This window comes from Crocodylus siamensis, chromosome 4 (assembly GCF_052110815.1).
Source record: "Crocodylus siamensis isolate JL-2025a chromosome 4, ASM5211081v1, whole genome shotgun sequence".
NCBI classification, from domain to species: Eukaryota; Metazoa; Chordata; order Crocodylia; family Crocodylidae; genus Crocodylus; species Crocodylus siamensis.
The window spans coordinates 27,049,504-27,066,848 of NC_143398.1; the positions used below are offsets into that span (position 1 = coordinate 27,049,504).

The 17,345-nt window shown below is 46.3% G+C and overlaps 1 protein-coding gene across 6 annotated transcripts in view; it reads right to left on the bottom strand.

Moving 5' to 3' along the window:
* Positions 1-17,345, bottom strand: part of LAMB4 (laminin subunit beta 4) — a 96,964-nt gene that overhangs the window by 47,468 nt on the left and 32,151 nt on the right. For 5 of the 6 annotated variants that reach the window (XR_016441731.1, XM_090042041.1, XM_090042040.1 and 2 more), the window contains 8 exons: positions 16,979-17,167; positions 11,990-12,169; positions 10,614-10,723; positions 8,471-8,550; positions 6,181-6,331; positions 4,838-4,969; positions 2,972-3,093; positions 478-598 (listed from right to left, as the gene is read on the bottom strand). Coding sequence is in view for 5 of the 6 variants with exons in the window: in XM_090042041.1 (XP_089898167.1) it covers positions 478-598; positions 2,972-3,093; positions 4,838-4,969; positions 6,181-6,331; positions 8,471-8,550; positions 10,614-10,723; positions 11,990-12,169; positions 16,979-17,167 (1,085 nt within the window). In the remaining variant the exon portion in view is untranslated. The remainder of the gene's footprint in view (positions 1-477; positions 599-2,971; positions 3,094-4,837; positions 4,970-6,180; positions 6,332-8,470; positions 8,551-10,613; positions 10,724-11,989; positions 12,170-16,978; positions 17,168-17,345) is intronic. The other variant, XM_090042039.1, reaches the window with a different exon arrangement.

Here is a 17,345-nt window from a genome sequence, read left to right on the forward strand (position 1 = left end):
AAACAAATACATCCTTTTGTACTGGCTGATGTTTGTGTGTCTGTGATTTTTGCGGGCCTCCAAAGAAACAAACCGCTTTTTGCAACAACAGAATCATAGAAAAATAAAGTATCATACATTTTAGACTCGGTTCTCAAAAAAAATCATGTGCACAAAGTCCTGTGTACAGTTACAGAAGTAAAATACTTCCTAAGCCTGTTTGGAGCGCACTCACAGAAAATGGTGCATTTCACACCTAACTGGCTATTACCATGTGCAATTACTTAAGCTGACCATGCTGTTACAGAATTTGTACACAGATTAGTATACAAATATAAACTAGTACATAGAAATATCTATTTTTCTGATAAAATAATTGTTTGCAGTAATTAAAACTAGCATTCTAAAAACTATTTAGCAAATATTTGGAATATGCCTCTGTAAAAGTTGGAAGCAGATACAATGTTATTAAAGGAAGTCTACTGCACGGTTACTTACTGAATCAATCAAGATGGCTGATTTAGTCTTTGAGTCAGAGGCAGAAGGCTGAGAAAAATAAACATCTACAGAATACCCTACTCCTGGTTCTAAGCAGAAAGGAGTCTGTAGAAGTGCAATTCTGTTAGAAGGAATAAACCAAAATTAAAAGTCAATGTTCCTTTATCAGACAGTCAATAAGTAGAAGCCATTTACTCAAGAAAAGGATTTGGAATAGTCTTCTGTGTTCACTTGTCTTAAAGAGGCAGGGGGACACACACACATACTCAGGAGAGGAGATACCATGTTGGCGTTTAATATGGAGGAGCGTGTAACTGGTTTCCATGTTTAATGTCATTTTTGTTTATGATACCACACAGTCTCCATGATTGTTAAAAGGCTAGAGTGGTATTTTATAAACATAAATCTGATTTGGTTTTAAAAAGATGATTTTGCAAAAACATTCTGTTAATTGCTGCTCTCTTAACTCCCAAACTGTGGTGGCAATGCTCACATAATCATTCTTAGGATAACTGTGGAGGTTATAAGTCACTGGTCATACATGTATACTTCCAACCACTCTTGTTTGAAAGAGATATTAATCTGAAGCCCTCTCTGCCCCTCTCTGCCAACTATTTCAGTCTGACGAGCAGGGATCCAGGTTTTCTGTTTCCCATGGAAAAATGTAGAACACCATGGATTTTACCCTTTACCAGAGGAAAATACAGATATGTCATTTTACTGGAGAAACCTATTGATTTTGCAGTTCTGCAAAGAGCTCTCTGCAGGCTGGCAGAGTTCCAGCCTGCAAAGGGTTGGGGGGAGCAAGAGCAGAGCGGTCAGGCAGAAGGCACTATGTGCATGTATGTATGTGTGGCCACCAGGAAGCCTGGAGAGCAACTCCTGCAGGTAAGTGAGAGAGAGAGAGAGAGAGAGAGAGAGAGAGAGAGAGTGTGTGTGTGTGTGTGTGTGTGTGTGTAGGGGGGGAAGGAATGAGACCCCCATAGGGAGGGAGGGAGTTGGGCAGGGCTGGGCGGTATGTGAGGCTTGGGGGCCAGGGCTGCAATGCATTGTTGCAGGGCTCTGGCAGGGAATGGGACAAGGCCACAGGCAGCTTATCCGGGGACCTGTGGGATGGCGCTGGCTGGGGGACCCATGCCACCCAGATCTGTGTGTGAGGCAAGATCAAGCTGCCTGCTGTGGGCTCGGGCTCCCCACCCTGCTGCCCTTTCCCAGGGTCTCCACAGCCCAGCAGATGTGACCTGGCACTGCAGGGAACAGACACTGTGAGCTCTGTGCTGCCCTGGTGACGCATCCCCTACACACACAGCAGCAGCTGGAGCAATGGCACAGGGTTGTGCCCCTTACTGCTGCAACATTTGCAGGGAACGCATCAACAGGGCAGCGTGGAGTTCATGGTGGCAAGGAGATCCCCATACGGCTCCACTGTTCCCTGCAGTGCCGGGTCGCACCCACTAGGCTGCAGAGGGCACAGGGGAGGGCAGCGTGGTGGAGAGCCCAAGCCCGCAATAGGCAACCTGCGTCCACCCTTGACCACAAATCTGGGGGCACAGGTCACCCCTGCCTGGGCGTGTGCACAGAGGAGGAGAGCTGGGCCCCCCACCCACACGTCCAGTAGGCAGCTAGCAAGCAGGGGGAGGGAGCCAGGCTCTGCTTGACTGCAGCAGCCATCACCTCTTTCTGGGGGCAGGGGACTGTGGACCTGGTTCCCTGGCCTCAGGAGCCCTGACAGCTGGGGGCCCCCTCCAGCAGGGCTGGGGGTAGCAGAGGGTTGTAGCTAGGGGGCAAGGGTCATAAGCAGGGCTGGGTGGGGTGCTGTGGGGAGGAGTGAGGGGCACAAGCAGGACCAGGGAGCTATGGTGGGGAGTGAGGGACACAAGCAGGGCTAGGGGGTTGTGGGGGTAGTGAGGGGCAAAAGCAGGTCCAGGGGGCTGTGGGGTTGGGGAGTGAGAAGCACCAGTAGGGCCTGATAGGCTGTGGGAAGGAGTGATGGGCCTTTCATTTTAATCATGGATTTGGGGGTTTTATTAGATCATTTTGATTTTTTTATCAAAGAATTTGCAATTTTTTATTAGGGAAAACCAGGATCCCTGCTGATGAGAGTGAAATGCTAGGGACAACACTGGTATCAATCAATTTTTCCATCTCTTTAATGAAACGGGTCCTAATCCCTGACATTGTGTCTGAACCGTTGATCTATTATCCAGAAAGAATCACTATATGGGCAGGATCTCAGCTTGCATTCCTCCCTCAAGGATGCAAAAGTGCACTTGAGCCAAAGTAGACTTTTGCTGGAACAGTTGCTAAAGTGTCAAACTCTCACTCTGCATCACATGGCTGTCTATGGTGTCCTGACAGTGTGAAGGATCACATGGATCATCCCAATTCTGGGAGTATTCGGTGAATATTCTCACTTTCCTAGGAACTTATCACAACAACTTAATAAGAGCACATGAACATTAAAAAAGAGTGGTAAAGAAGGTAATATCCAGACCTCTTTCTAGCTGGTAGGGCCAGTGCATATGGCTTCTGTGGGTCTGGCTTGTTCTTGCAGCATTCATTTGCTAAAGTTCCACGGGGGTTAACGGCAATACTCGCTATCCAGTCTTCTAAAGACTAAGCAGGTAGGAAAAAATTAGAGGTAGTCATAGGATTATAGGGAATGTCCACTTGTGGATTAGAAATTGGCTCAAAGATAGAAAGTAAAGAGTGAGTATAAATGGTCAGTTTTCAGGATGGAAAGAAATAAACAGCAGGGCCCCCCAGGGATTCTGTGTTGGGACCAGTGCTATGCTTACATACTCAAATGATCTGGAAAAGGGTGAATAGTGAGGTGGCCAAATGTGTGAATGATACAAAGTTTATTCAAAGTGGTAAAGACCAAGGCAGACTGTGAGGAACTAAAAGAAGATTCTGGCATGGCTGAGTAAATGGGCAACTAAATGGCAGATGAAATTCAGTGTAGAAAAGTGTAAAGTGATGCACCTGAGCAAAAGTAACCCAAACTATATACATGCTGTGATGGGCTCTCTACATCATCTGTTACTACAGGCAGGAAAGAGATCTGGGAATCACTGTGGACAATTTGCTAAAAAGCATCAGCTCACTGCTAAGCAGCCATCAAAAAGGCAAACAAAATGTTCAGGATTATTAAGAAGAGAATTGTAAACAAAACCAAAAGGTTTCATCATGCCTCTTTATAAATCCATGGTGATCCACAGCTTGAATACTGTGCCCAGTTCTGGTTCCCACACCTCAAAAAGGATATAGAAGAACTAGAGAAGGGCCAGAAAGGGCAACAAGGGGGTGTATGGAGGGGCTTATGAGGAGAGACTAAAGAAGCTAGGTCTATTCAGTTTAGAAGAGATGACACTTGAGGGGGGGACATGAAAGGGTTTACAAAATACTAAATGGTAAAGAGAAAGTAAATAGGGATTTATTATTTACTGGTCTTTCACAATACAAGAACTAGGGGTCACAAAATGAAACTAGTAGGTAGTAAGTTTAAAACTAACAAAAGGAAGTTCTTTTCACACTGCATGTAATTAAAGTGTGGAACTCATTGCAACCAGATGTTGTGGAAGCTGACAGTTTAGCCAGATTCAAAAAGGGATTGGACAAATTCTTGGAGGAAAGGGGCATCAGTAGCTATTGAGCATGGGAGTTAGGCATACAGCCTCTGAATTAGAACTTCCTAGACGTTTTAAATGATGGAGGCTGAAGTGAGAAGGAACAGTGGCAAAAAATCCTGGTCATACCCAGTTCATTCTCCCTTTCAGCATCCACTCTTTGCCACTGTGTGACACAGGATTCTGAGCAAGATGGACCTATGGTCTGTGTGCAAGATGGACCTGTGGTTTGACCCAAAATAGTAAATGGCAGTTCTTATCTTCTTTAATTGAAAAATTGTGCACTTTTGCCATGTACTTTATTACCTTCAGCAGCTAGTCAGCATCACCTAATAAACAAGCAAAATATGTGCTATTAACCCCCACCCTCATATATCTAACAGAAATGAATCAAGCAAGTTGTAAACATTGAAAATAGGCCTCAAATTATGAAAAAGGGTTTTTCTTCTCTCCTGGTTAGGTTTTCCTTTGTAATGAAATCTTTGGGTCTGAGCTTATAGTCTATACCTGGCAAAATTACCTGTGTATGTAGACAGGTTTTCTTGAATGATTTATGTAATATCCAACCCATTTGTGTACTGAAAAACTCAATTGTGAGGTGCAGGCCTGCATATTCTACATTTATAGTCAGCAGTGGTTTACTCTATCCCAGCCCCAGTGTTCTTGTGGCAGTGTTAAACATCAGCAGCACTTGTTGCATCCTTTGTCATTCAATTGTTGTATTAGCTTACCTGTTTCAGACCTATTTTTCTCATGCTTTGTTTCTTACTCCTGTTAAGTATAATCTTTCCATTTTCAATTGTGAAATCATATCCTTGCTGCTGGAAATAGATATCACACCTTGGAAAAGCTGTTGGTTTAACCTTAAAAGCAAAAAATGGAGCATTTAGATGACAGCACTTTTAAATGAACAACTGCTCTGTAATTTCAAAATTAAAAAAATAGGCTAAATTATTTGCTGATATACATTTATATAACTCTAAGAATTTGGCACAGAAAGTTTAAAACTCTCCCACTCACTTTGTTATAAATAACTTTTATTTCCATGTGCACAATTATACATTGCTTTAGACTATATCCCAGAAAACTGTTTTCTATATCATTATTGGCATGTAGGTTGATAAGTGCTAGCAATTAAAACTGAACATTTTCATATGTAAACTGCAATTAAATAATGGTTACTATTACTCCTCGCAGATTCTGGATGACATAAAGGAGTGACACTGGTAAAAATCTTGGCGATGTAGAAATCTTGTTTCCAGCAGAAACAGGCTTGCACTCTGCATGCAAATTAACTGTCTATATTTGGATATTCCCCCAAAAATATTCTGGGAAACTGAAGTATGACTTAGTTATATAAAAACCTGAAAAACTTGGCCAGTTCAGAGTCAGTTTCTAAAACCATGTAAGTGAGTCTATGGGATCATAATGGAACTAGATTCTCCCTCCCATCACAGCTACCCTAAAGCTGACATAATGAAACAGAGATGATTACCATCCCCTCAGGTGCCATAGAAAGATAGGACAGGAAAAGGCCATTTGAGCTTTCAAATATAGTTCCCTGTGTTTGCAAGCAACCGTTTGTCTAAAAAGTTCCTTAAGACCATCCACTCCACAGCTGCCACACACTGCCAGAGCTTCCTTTCTACACAAGCTGTGTGAACATCAGAGATAAGATACTATGGCTAAGGTTATTCCTGCCCCTTGGCAAATTCAGCTGCCATAATGGCCTCCTGGGGTCACTGGCCAGTGAGAAAGATCCTTAGGATGCTCAGATTTACAGCAGGGAGGGCCCATAACTGGAGAAAGCAAAGGACACCTGGGTGTATTTCTCTTAGCTCCAGGAGTAAGTGCTTCAGTCAGTGGAGTTCACTGACTGAAGGAGGAGTGCCTTTTAAACTTGCAAAGGTGGAGAATCTACTTTCCCTGACTCATCTTCCTTTCTCCTACTAATTTCTTCTTCAGCTACAGCACCCTCTCCTTGGCACCCACTTTTCACTTTCAGCAGCTGAGACTCTCTTACACCAATTTAAACCACCTTATGCATGCTGTTCATGAAAACAAAACAACCTACCAGCAGTGCAGATCCAGAGAGTGCCTTTGCATGCTCTGCTTCATAGGTATAATAATCCAGTGGTACAAAGAAGTAGCCTGGGGATGGTTCATTACACTGACGGCCCACAATATTAGGGAGACATTCACACTGACCGTCATTTGATGAGCATCTGACAGAGGAAATGGCAAGGGTGTGGTATAAAAGAATTAATAATGTATGTATCTTTACAGCCCACCCAGGGGACAGCTATTCTACCTTTGCTTTCTGTCCTTATTGCTCCTTTCTCAGTAAAACTGCCTCCATTTAAAAATAATTTTCTAGCAGCTCACTGCCATTTCTTGCTTCTAATGCCCATGTTTCCTTATTAATCTGTTAAAAGAAGCAAAAGCTGCTCACATGCTGGTTTTCTGTGATAAAAAATCACAAATTCTCTGATGAAAAATCATGAATTATCTGACAACCCCCCCAATCCATTATTAAAATTAAAAGCCCCCTGCAGCACCCCCAACCCTGCTGGTGCCCCTTACCCAACCCCCAGTGCATCCCTAAGCCCTGCTGGTACCCCTCACTTCTCCCAAAGCCCCCCCCCCCCGCCCTTTTGTTGCCTCTTACTGCCCCCAAAGTCTCCCCCAATACTGCTGGTGCCTCTCACTGCCCCCAAAGCTCCCCCAATACTGCTGGTGACCCTCACTGCCCCATAACAGCCTACTCTTGCCCCCCCCACAGCCCCTGCCACCCAGGCCTGCCAGAGGGGCCCTCAGCTGCCAGGGCTATGGGGCCAAGGTCCCAAGTCTACAGCTCCCTGCCCCCAACAGCAGGCAGCTGCAGCAGAAGCAGCATGGAGCTGACTCCCCCACTGATGCTGCCTGCTCAGGCAGGGATGGGGCTGGCTCCTGGCTCCTCCCCAGCCCTGCCAGTGCCCCCCAGCCATGGCCTGCAACCCTCCAGCCCTTCCAGAGGGGCTCCCAGCCCCCCTGCAAGCCCCACTTACCACACAGGCTACAGGAGAAGAGTGAGGCTGAGTTGAGCTGAGCAGAGCCATGGCTGATTGAGAATCTCAGGCCCTGCCCTTCTCCTCCCCCTCTGGGCAGGGCTGGGGGTTTCCTGCCCTGTTTGCAAACAGCTTTTGCAGGCTGGAGCTCAACCAGCCTGCAGAGCTGTTTGCAAAATCAGGGAATCCATGGGTTTCTCTGCTAAAAGGAGAAATCTGTGTTTTCTGTGATAAAAAGGGGAAATCCATGGTTTTCTCCATTTTTCCATGGGGAATGGAAAACCTGGATCCCTGCGTCATCAATCTACCCATTCCACAAGTTGCAACATGTTGGGTATTCACTAGTTTTGACTACTGAATTGTGAGCATATGAGCAGAGCTAGGAAAAAGCCAGGGCAGAGTGGCACCTTAGAGACCAACTAATTCAGAGAGACATACACTTTCTTAATCAGCTGTTTACTTCATCATGTGCCCATGAATATAGTAAACCTACTGTTGCATGGTTTAAGTCTATATATGCTAGTGTCTGCTTTCAAGCAGTAGAAAAGGCTCTAGCTGAACAAAGTCTAGGCCACTGGTATTTGAAAAGACTGGCTGCCTAGGCACATATTAGGCAGCCTATGTTCTAATTAGAACATTCCAGTGTGGCCTCACCATCGTGTGTATAAGCCCCCACACATTTTAAAATGGATGTGGGGGCACTTTATCTAAGCCTTGTCTAATGAGGTTAGATAATGTATCCCACAGCCATTTGTAAATGTGCAGAGGCTTAATAAACATGACAAGTGTTTTAATTAGAGCAGTTCACCAAGAACTGCTCTAATTAAAATGCCCCCCCAAGCACGTGTATGGGCAGCCATTGGTTCTAAAGCTAAGCATTTTTAAAGCAAAAATAGTTCTGTACATGTGAAAATAAAGCATTTTTAAGTTTTCAAACATGAATGACAAATCTCAACTTCAAAAACATCATTCCTATCTAATTGCACAAAACTGGGGGACCTGTGCCTCCCGAATTGAGTCAGAATGGTTTGTACTTTTTTTCAAAACAATCTCAATACTTAATAGTTCAAAGTTTGCTTTAGAGAAAGAGACAAGAAGATTTTCAATCATCCTAAGACTCCATTTAAACCTCACTAAAAATTTTACAAACTCTTACATACCAGAATGATTTTATATTGTTCACATATGATGGAACTGTGTCTTTCAGCTATTTGGTCTCTCCATTTACACTGAGAATCTTATAACCCAACTAGATTGGCACAATATTTCATAAAAATTAAAGAACTGGATGAAACTTCAAAATGGGAACAAACTTACAGGCTATTGTAGGCTCCACCAATGTCACACTCACATGGAGAACAGCCATACAAACTGTTCTCAAGTCCCCAGTATCCTACCTATGAAAATAAAAGAAAATGCATTGATTTTTTTAATTGTAAATACTTAAAAACTTAAATTACAACTGGAAAACAATTCTACTTTGATTGGGAATATACTTTACTTAGTGAACATTACACATGTAACTGCCTCAGTGAAATGTTATGCACGTATGTAAATATAGACAGGATTCAAGACAAAAGAAAAACATATCAGTAAACTACACAATACTGTAACAAAACTGAGTGGAATATTACTAAATAGTAGCGCCTGTAGGTGCCCCTTAATTTCAGTGCCTGGGGCAGACACCCCACTCACTGACCTCCCCCCTTGCTCTGGCACTGTTTGAAAGCATTTAAACATTTCAGAGTTATTTTAACTCTAGGATAGATAAGACTTATTGTTTATCTAAAGCTTGAGATTCATTACTGTTGCTAGGTTGATTAGCTGTGACTGGTCAGAGAAGCCTCATGGTACTGTTCCTGCTCCTGCCAGGAGGGGTGTTCAAACAGTAAAGAAACAAGGGACATATCATTACTTAAACAGCCAGGTAGTGTGCAAGCACTTACAGTTTGAACTCTCCCCAGTGTAAAACTCAACATTTGATTTCCACAGATATTTGCAGATGGGATTTTGTAATTTATTTTCTTTCTCTGAGTGCTGATTTCAATCAACTGGATTGCACAAGTGTTCACAAAAAGTAAACATAAAAACTCCTAATTATACGTGAAGTGAGTCATTTAGACTTCCAAGTGAAGAATCATATTCTTTGCAACAGGTATCCAAACCTAACTATTTACTATCTATGATTTCAGCAAAAAAAGTACAGTAGAAATGGGCACAAGCTGCCAAGTTTTGTTATGAGAGTGATTATTATTTATTTAACTATTTATTAGATTATGGAGTTAGATCCATAGTCACTCAGGAGTATTCTTGTGAGGAGATGGCAATTGTCTTCCAGTCAGGTTATCTGGGATGCTGTAAAAACTGTTGGTGTCAAAAATAATAATAATCTTAAGGCAGTGAAATTTTAGGGGAGTCTGCTGGGGAATGGCTTTGAGCATTTCTAATAAAGTCAGCACGGTTATAACACTTCTTGGGTTAGGTCATCTCAAGACTCGATCCTGTTCTGCTGAAATCATAGAAATTAAGGGCTGGAAGGGACCATGAAAGATCATCGAGTCCAACCCCCCTGCTCAGGGCTGAGATCAACTGATTCCAGCAAGGTGTCTGTCCAGTCTCCTCTTGAAGACTTCCAAAAGCAAGGATATTTCACTACGGACCTCATTAAGAGAAGGAACAAGGTGTAAGACATAATTAAATCATAATGGGCACCCGTGAAGACCAAGTTTTTCAGGCTACACTTAATCAGAATTGGTGAAGAGCCTCAGCTGGCTGCTCTTACAGTAAGGATCATTTTTACAATACATTAGATCATAGTTTCTCAACCTGTGGTATACGTATGGGGTACGTGAGACACAGGCAAGGTGTATGCGGGTATACCAATACTCTCTCTCGTGCCCTCTTTTCCTCTCTAAACTACAGCAAAAAATTTGGTGCGTCACACACTGCACAGCGCTTTTTTCCTCTCTAAACTATAGCAAAAAATTTGGTGCGTCACACACTGCACAGTGCTTTAAATTCCCCAGTAATAATTTGGCGTTTAGGGGGTCAGCCCTCCCAGCTTTGGGAAACATCACCTCTAGCTTACGTACATACTTGAGTTGTGCACCCCTGGTGTAAAAGGTGGAAATCCTATCCACACCAGATCAGACATCTGTTATATCGCAGCCTTATATATACAGCCCTTCTTCCAACATATAGCACACATTAGTCTGTAAATATAAAATCCCCTGGAAAATTGAGTGTTGGGGTACTTATTAAAATTTTCAGAAGTTAAAGGGTACTTGCTACTTAAAAGGTTGAGAAACTGCATTAGATGACCTATCTGGTATTTCCACTCAGAATTGTTCTGTATTCTCTTTTAACAAGGAGAAAGGAGATAAAAGAGGGGAAAGAGCTTAGAAAGCATGTGATAGAAGGTACTGTATGAAGCAACAATGGAAGTCTGCTGAATACATACAACGCATTCTTCACAACGTTGCCCAGTGGTGAACCGCTGGCAGAGGCACTCTCCAGTCACTGGGTCACAGATTGACAAAGACAAACTACCAAAAGGATTACAGTTGCACGCTGTAAGGAAACAGGACCACCTCTGTTAATGCCACTGCCAAAAAGAAATCCTACATTTACATTGGCAGTGAATTCACAAATAACCACTGCTTTCCTCTGTCTGGAGATCACACTGCAGAACAACACCTGCTGAATTCAGTTAGCCCTTAGCAGACTGGATATTCCTTAGGGATGGATAATTTTCTTCAGGTATTTTTGGTGGAAGTGATATCAGGAAGTGCTCTGCTGGGGCGCAAAGGATGACTGGCAAGCGGATCAGACCCTAGGAAAAAGTTCTGTAAGGATTTCTGCTATGGTCCTGCATTCTCCTTCAACCCACACATTATCATTTTCATTTTTGCTAAGATGATCCTACTTAACAAACATTTACAATAGAGATAATAAGTGCAAACATGTTCACAAAAATCAGACAGTGCTTGAGGTGAAGGGCACATACTTTTCTTTAAAATTGTCAAAGAAATGACTGGCTGAAAGCTCTCAAGAGTAGTGCAGACAGCAGCCTGTCCACTCTGACACCCAGTGCACCATCTCTGGAATACACTTGCTCTGTAACAACAGAAGGGCCCTGAATCATTCCTCAAGGACCCTTCTCACATAGCAGGGCAGACCTTGCTTGTTTGGCATCTGCTCCAGGTTGATGCACATAGAATTTATGTTAACTGGATTTTTTAACCCTATACCTTAAAAATATGAACAGGATATTCCCCAATAGATTTGGGGGACATAGGCTTGCCTCCTTGGTAGATGACTTCAAAATTCTTTTGAAAAAGTAACCCAGGTCATGACTTTACAAGAGATGATATAAGATGCTTGTAGTGTGCATTTGTCTCCATCATTAATCATTAAAATGACAGCTAAGCATTGCAACTTTGGATAACTAACGTGGTGCCAGTCAGGAAGGACATACATTGCCAGAAGGGTGCTAGACACTGCACTCATAAAATCCATCTCCTCTATGTCTGATTCTCAGTAGACTCTTTTATGATGACTAAGACATCCTTTGCCTTATTTTTTTATAAGAAACATAATTCTAATCACCTATTTAGAAGCCCTTCTACTTCAATTAAAACATTGCACAGATTGTTTGAGGTACTCTGTTTAGTAAATCGCTAGTGTATTTCCAGTCCTGCTCCTCTTTGTTTCAGATACTGCACCAATCACATTGCCTGGAAATGAAGTTTAAAGTAGGCAATATGTATGTAATTTTTAACTACCTCTCGTGGTTAGAAAGTAAGTTTTGAAAGAAGAAGATGGCAGTTCACATACACTGACAGCCCAGAGGATTGCTGCTGCTCAGCCCATAGTAGTTTGGCTTGCACTTGTCACAACGGACTCCTTCAACATTCTCCTTGCAAAGGCATCGACCAGCAAGACTTCCAAGAGTGCGGTCTGTGTGGCTTTCACACTGTCCACTGTATAATGTACCTTCTGGGTCACAGTCACAGGCTACAAACACAAACAGAAACATGAAAAGAATAACTTCAGGCATAAGAATCTATATACACATTATATCATTGCCATTAATTAAATATGTGTATTCTGACAGTGCCTAGAAACCTTAATGAAGGCAGGATCTGCATTAAGTGAAACACTGTACAAGAAAAGCCCCTAGTTAAGAATTCTGTGAAGGGCTTCCAGATAATGCACCCTGATGTGGGAGGTACTCTGGCTTTGAAGAAAGACACAGTAGGCACATCTACATATGTATTTGCTGCAGCACCAGTTTACTCAGAAGTAAATTACTCGTGAATAAACAGTACCGGGCAGGTGTCTACATGTGTAGGAAAGCACCAATCTGGTCCCGTGTCCCAGGGCCCTGAAATAGGCCCCTGCTGCTAGCAGGGGGAACTCCAGGCTCCAGCTGCAACTGCCAGCAGCTGGCAGCCCTTTTCAAAGGCCCACCCCGCTTGCTGCTCTCTGGCCAGCCACTTTCCCAGCCAGAAGCAGCATGCATAGTGGCAACACTCTCCTCACTGACTCTGCTTCCCCATGCAATGGCTGTTTCTGCCCCTGGCAGCAACGGCCAGCATCCCCTACTCCTGCTGGCCACTGCGTTGGCCCTGATGACCTACCACACTGAATGCTCCCTGGCCCACAGCAATCTCACCCCTCCAGCTCCCCCACTTGCAGCACCTATCTGTATCTGTCCACCAACCATGCGCCATCCAGGGCTGCTGCCATGCACCTGGACCCCGCCTGACTGGCTGGACCCCACCAGGGACACTGACAACAGGCTCCAGGATGTCACCGCTGGGGCCACCCTCACCCTTCTGGGCCTCCAGCCCCACTGCCTTTGGGCCTGCCAGGCCACCCAGGACTGGTGGCGGCACATTGTACAGCACACCTGGGACAACAGGCAGCAGCTGGAGGCCTTCAGGGTGGCTTAGGCCACCTTCAGGGATTTTCTAAAGCAGCTCCAGCCACATCTGGAGTGGCAGCATACAGCCTTGCATCTGCCCCTCCCTGCAGACACCTGGCTGGCCCTAGCCCTGCTTAAGCTGGCCATGCCCACTGGCTTGCAGTATGCTGGCCACCTGTTTGGCATGGGCAAGGCCACTGCTGGGGAGGCCATCCTGGAGGTGTGCGGCACCCTCCAGGACATGCTGGGGGACACCGTGCTCCATGTACATGACACCCTGGTGGTGGTAGCAGGGTTCCACACCCTGGGATTCCTCCACTGCATTGAGACCCTGGATCCATCATTGCCCGCCCCATGGAGACCACCCCTATTACAGTCAGAGGGGCTTTCACTCTGTAGTTCTCCAGGCCATCGTGGACCAAAGTGCCTTCATTCACATGAGGGCTTGCTGGCAGGCAGCACCCATGATGTCCTTGTGTTCTGAAACTCTAGCCTGCTGGGCCTGGTGAAGAGTGGGCACTTTGCTTTGTACTGCTCCTGCCCTGGCTCATGCAGGCCTACACTGGCCACCTGAACCCCCACCAGGCCCACTTTAACAGCTGCCTTGGGCCAGACCCATGCCCTGGTGGAGTGTGCATTCGGGTGCCACAAAGGCTACTGGTGCACCCTCACTGCCCATGTCAAGTTTGCTGAGGACAACCTCCCCTGGGTCACTGTCACAGCCTGCATGCTGCATAACATCTGTGAGTCCCTGGAACAGCTCTTCCATGAGGCCTGGGTGGAGGAGTAATGGCAAGCAGAGGATGCCTGGCAGCAGGAGTGCCACCTGAGGTGGCAGTGGCAGGCACCCCCCCCACACACACTCCCACCGAGGTCCCAGCACAGCCACACACTCACCGGGGGGGCCAGGGCACTAGGTGTGGGAGGCACTGGCTGACCACCTCCTCCAGCACTCTGTGCTCTAGGCTACTTGCACTGCCACCCATGGACCCCCCACCCCCTCTGCCCACCCTCAGCACCACACTCACTGCAGACACATCTCAGAAGAACAAGTTTTTATTTCTCTCACATCAACCACAACCCCCCTCCCCCATCTCTCCCCAACAGAGTCCCCCTCCCCACTCAACAAACAGAGCCCCTTCATCACCTACCCTACCTACCAACAATAAAAAAATCTTCCTCCCCTGAAAACTATGTACAATGTTATTTGTGTGCCATCCTGGCCTGCCTCCCCAACCCCGTTCCCAGAGCAGGACAAGCCAGGCTCCTGGCAACACCTGCTGCCACAGCTCCAAGCCCCGTTTCCCTCTCTGCCTCTCACAGGCCAACCGCTCTGCTGCACTGGTGCCCAGGCTCGGGGTGGTGCAGAGCTCCCAGACAAGTGGGACAAGGAGCCAACTGTGCCTTTGCCCTCCCTGTAGAAGTATTCTCTAGGGAGGTGCCAGCCACTCCCCATGGCGCTTCTGTGCCCTGAGTGTGTGTCCCGGGCAGTGTGCAAGGAACTGTTCATGCAGACCAAGGGGTGCCCAACCCACTATGCCCTGCTGCCACTGATGGCCACGGTGCCCCAGGTACATTTGTGCACCTGGCATGGAACGCTGAGATACGACGATGTGCGGGGCAAGCCTGGGCTGCCCCACAACTTACACTGCTGTCTGGAGGGCTACCTGTGGCTGGGCTACATGTCCCTACTGCTGAAGAAGACATCACTGCCAGCATTGATGCACTCCTTGGCATGTGAGAGCCCCATGCCTATTTAGCTGTGGGGACATCGGCTGCTTAATAAGGGCTGCACCGTCTCCTGCCTCCCCCATGCTGGGAAAGTGGGGGGGAGCCCAAGGCCAGAGGAGTGTGGGTGGGCCAGGTAAGGTGGGGGGGCAGGGCCAGGACCAGGGCCAGGGGCAGGGGTAGGAACAGGGGCAGAGGCAGAGACAGGGCCTGGGGAGGGCACTCCCCTCAGTGTGGGCCTTACCATGTGGCTGGGGATAGCATGGCTGGCAGCTTCATGTGGCCACAGCTGTCGGCGATGGCATGCAGCTCTGGGTGGTGTCCTTGGATGGCAGGGTGCAGCAAGTGGGCGCCTGGCTGGGCCCTGCACCCCAGGAAGGAGTTGGTGCTGCTGGAAGCCAGCAGTGTCACAGCTGACTGTGCCTCACGGCAGGGCTGGGGCTGCAGAGCTGGCATAGCAGATGTTGGCCTGGGCTATCTGAACTGCTGGTGGAGACTGCTCAGCAGGATGGGCTGCTGGATGCCCAAAGGGCCCTCCACAGGTGACATGTAACCATGGGTGCCAGGCCAGGGTGGGGGCTCAGGCAGGCCACTGATGTTGCTGTAGACAGGGTCTACAGGGCAAGAGGATGTCTGTCAGCTGCCATGTAAAGGGCATGAACTTACGAGCACTCCCTGACTAATGTTTGTGGTTGGTGCTGGCAACTCACTGTGCCCACAAGGCCTTGACCTTTATGTGGCCCTGCTGTGCAGACCAGTTGTGCCTACATTCCCACATCTGGCCTGACAGCCCCTCATAGACATGGGTGTTGGAGCGCCTGCCCCGCTCAATCTGATGCTGCGCCTCCGCCTTGCCCCACAATGCCATGAGGTCGCCAGTCTCCTCCTGCAACCAGTTGGGCCCCAGGTGGCAGGCATGGGCATGGGCATGGGTGTCAGTGAAGATGTCACCACTGGGGGTCCCATGCCACCTCCCCAGGCCTCTGTGTGTTTGTCCCTGTGCTGCCAGGCCTGGGCAGCTGCCCACAGAACCCAGCGCAGGGGCCTGGTGTGGCACTGACAGCTATGCGGCTGAGGCAATGCCCCTCAGCACCTGCAGGCTCAGGGCAGGGTGCTGGGGGTGAGTTGCAGGCAGATGGAGCTGGCCCTGGCAGCCATAAGCTGCCTGCAGCTGGGCCTGGCTGGAGCCTGCAGCAGCCTACAGGCCTGGACAGCACAGGCCTGGCAGGTATGCGGCACTGCAGTGCCAAGCAGCAGCACCACAGTGCAGGCAGGCTGGTAAGGCTAGCCTGTGGCTTGCCCAGATGGACACAGGGCCTGGAGTCACCTAAGGTTGCCTGCTGGTGTGCCCCAGGGTTCAAAATGCCCACAGGCTTTTAAAAACCTGAGGCAGGAGCTGCCATAGAGGCAGAGCTGACCTGGAAGCAAATTTGCTCCCAGGTTACATCTATACATGCATTATTGTATAGTAACTACATGATTAAGGGTTTTTACTGTGCAGTAAGCATGCACGTGGGTAGATGCACACACTTACTGCACAGTAAACTATGCTACTGCTCAGTTTAGCATCTCATGTAGATGTGCCCGGTTTCTTCCAATAATTTTTGTGAGGAAGGATGAGTAATGTGCACCTTACAGAACAACTAAAACACATACATATATATATATTCTGTTTACTTAATTTCAGTATCTATCTATTTATCTATCTATATATACATAGATAAATTTATCTGTACATAGATAAATAGATAGATATATCGTAGCATAAGCTTTAGAGAACCCAAGCTCACTTCATCAGATGCTGTCTCTACCTCTCTATTTATAGCTGCCCACATTTGTGATGATTTTCTGCACAATGGACAATTTTTTTATGGATTTCATTGCTTAAGTATGATCAGCTATAGCTAAAGTTAAGTGAAGAGAAGAAGGTGTATTAAAAAGACACTGGTCTAACCTGAGGAACCTAACTCAAAAGAAGTTTCATATGAAGTTTCATATCATGAAACTAATTATGTGAAACTTCATATGAAACTTCTTTTGAGTTAGGTTACTATTTTTACAGCTGTATAGAAAATTAACTGAACTGATGAAAAAGAGTTTGGAAAGAATAGAGATAACTGAAGCTGTTTAATTTTGAACCAATCCCTATGAGAAAACAGTGACCTTACGGAGGCATGCATGAGGGTCAGAAATCATTCTGAGTGGGTCCTGGTAAAAGAAAGGTTTGCACTGGTCACAATGTTGTCCCATGGTATTGTGCTGACAGTCATCACAGACGCCGCCACTGATGCCATGATTAGCTAGGTACACTGCCATGTCAAAATGGCATCTGTCAGAATGGCCATTGCAATCACATTCTGAAAGAGAACACAGTGGTATAATTGTAGTTATCAGTAGAATGACACTAATGTCTCAATGCCCTGAACAGGACCAGGGCCTGAACAGGAACAATGAGTGTCTATACACATGCAGTGTGTCCCCACACTGAAAAATAGCAGCAGGGGTGCTTTAATTAAAGTTCGTTTGACAAGCTTC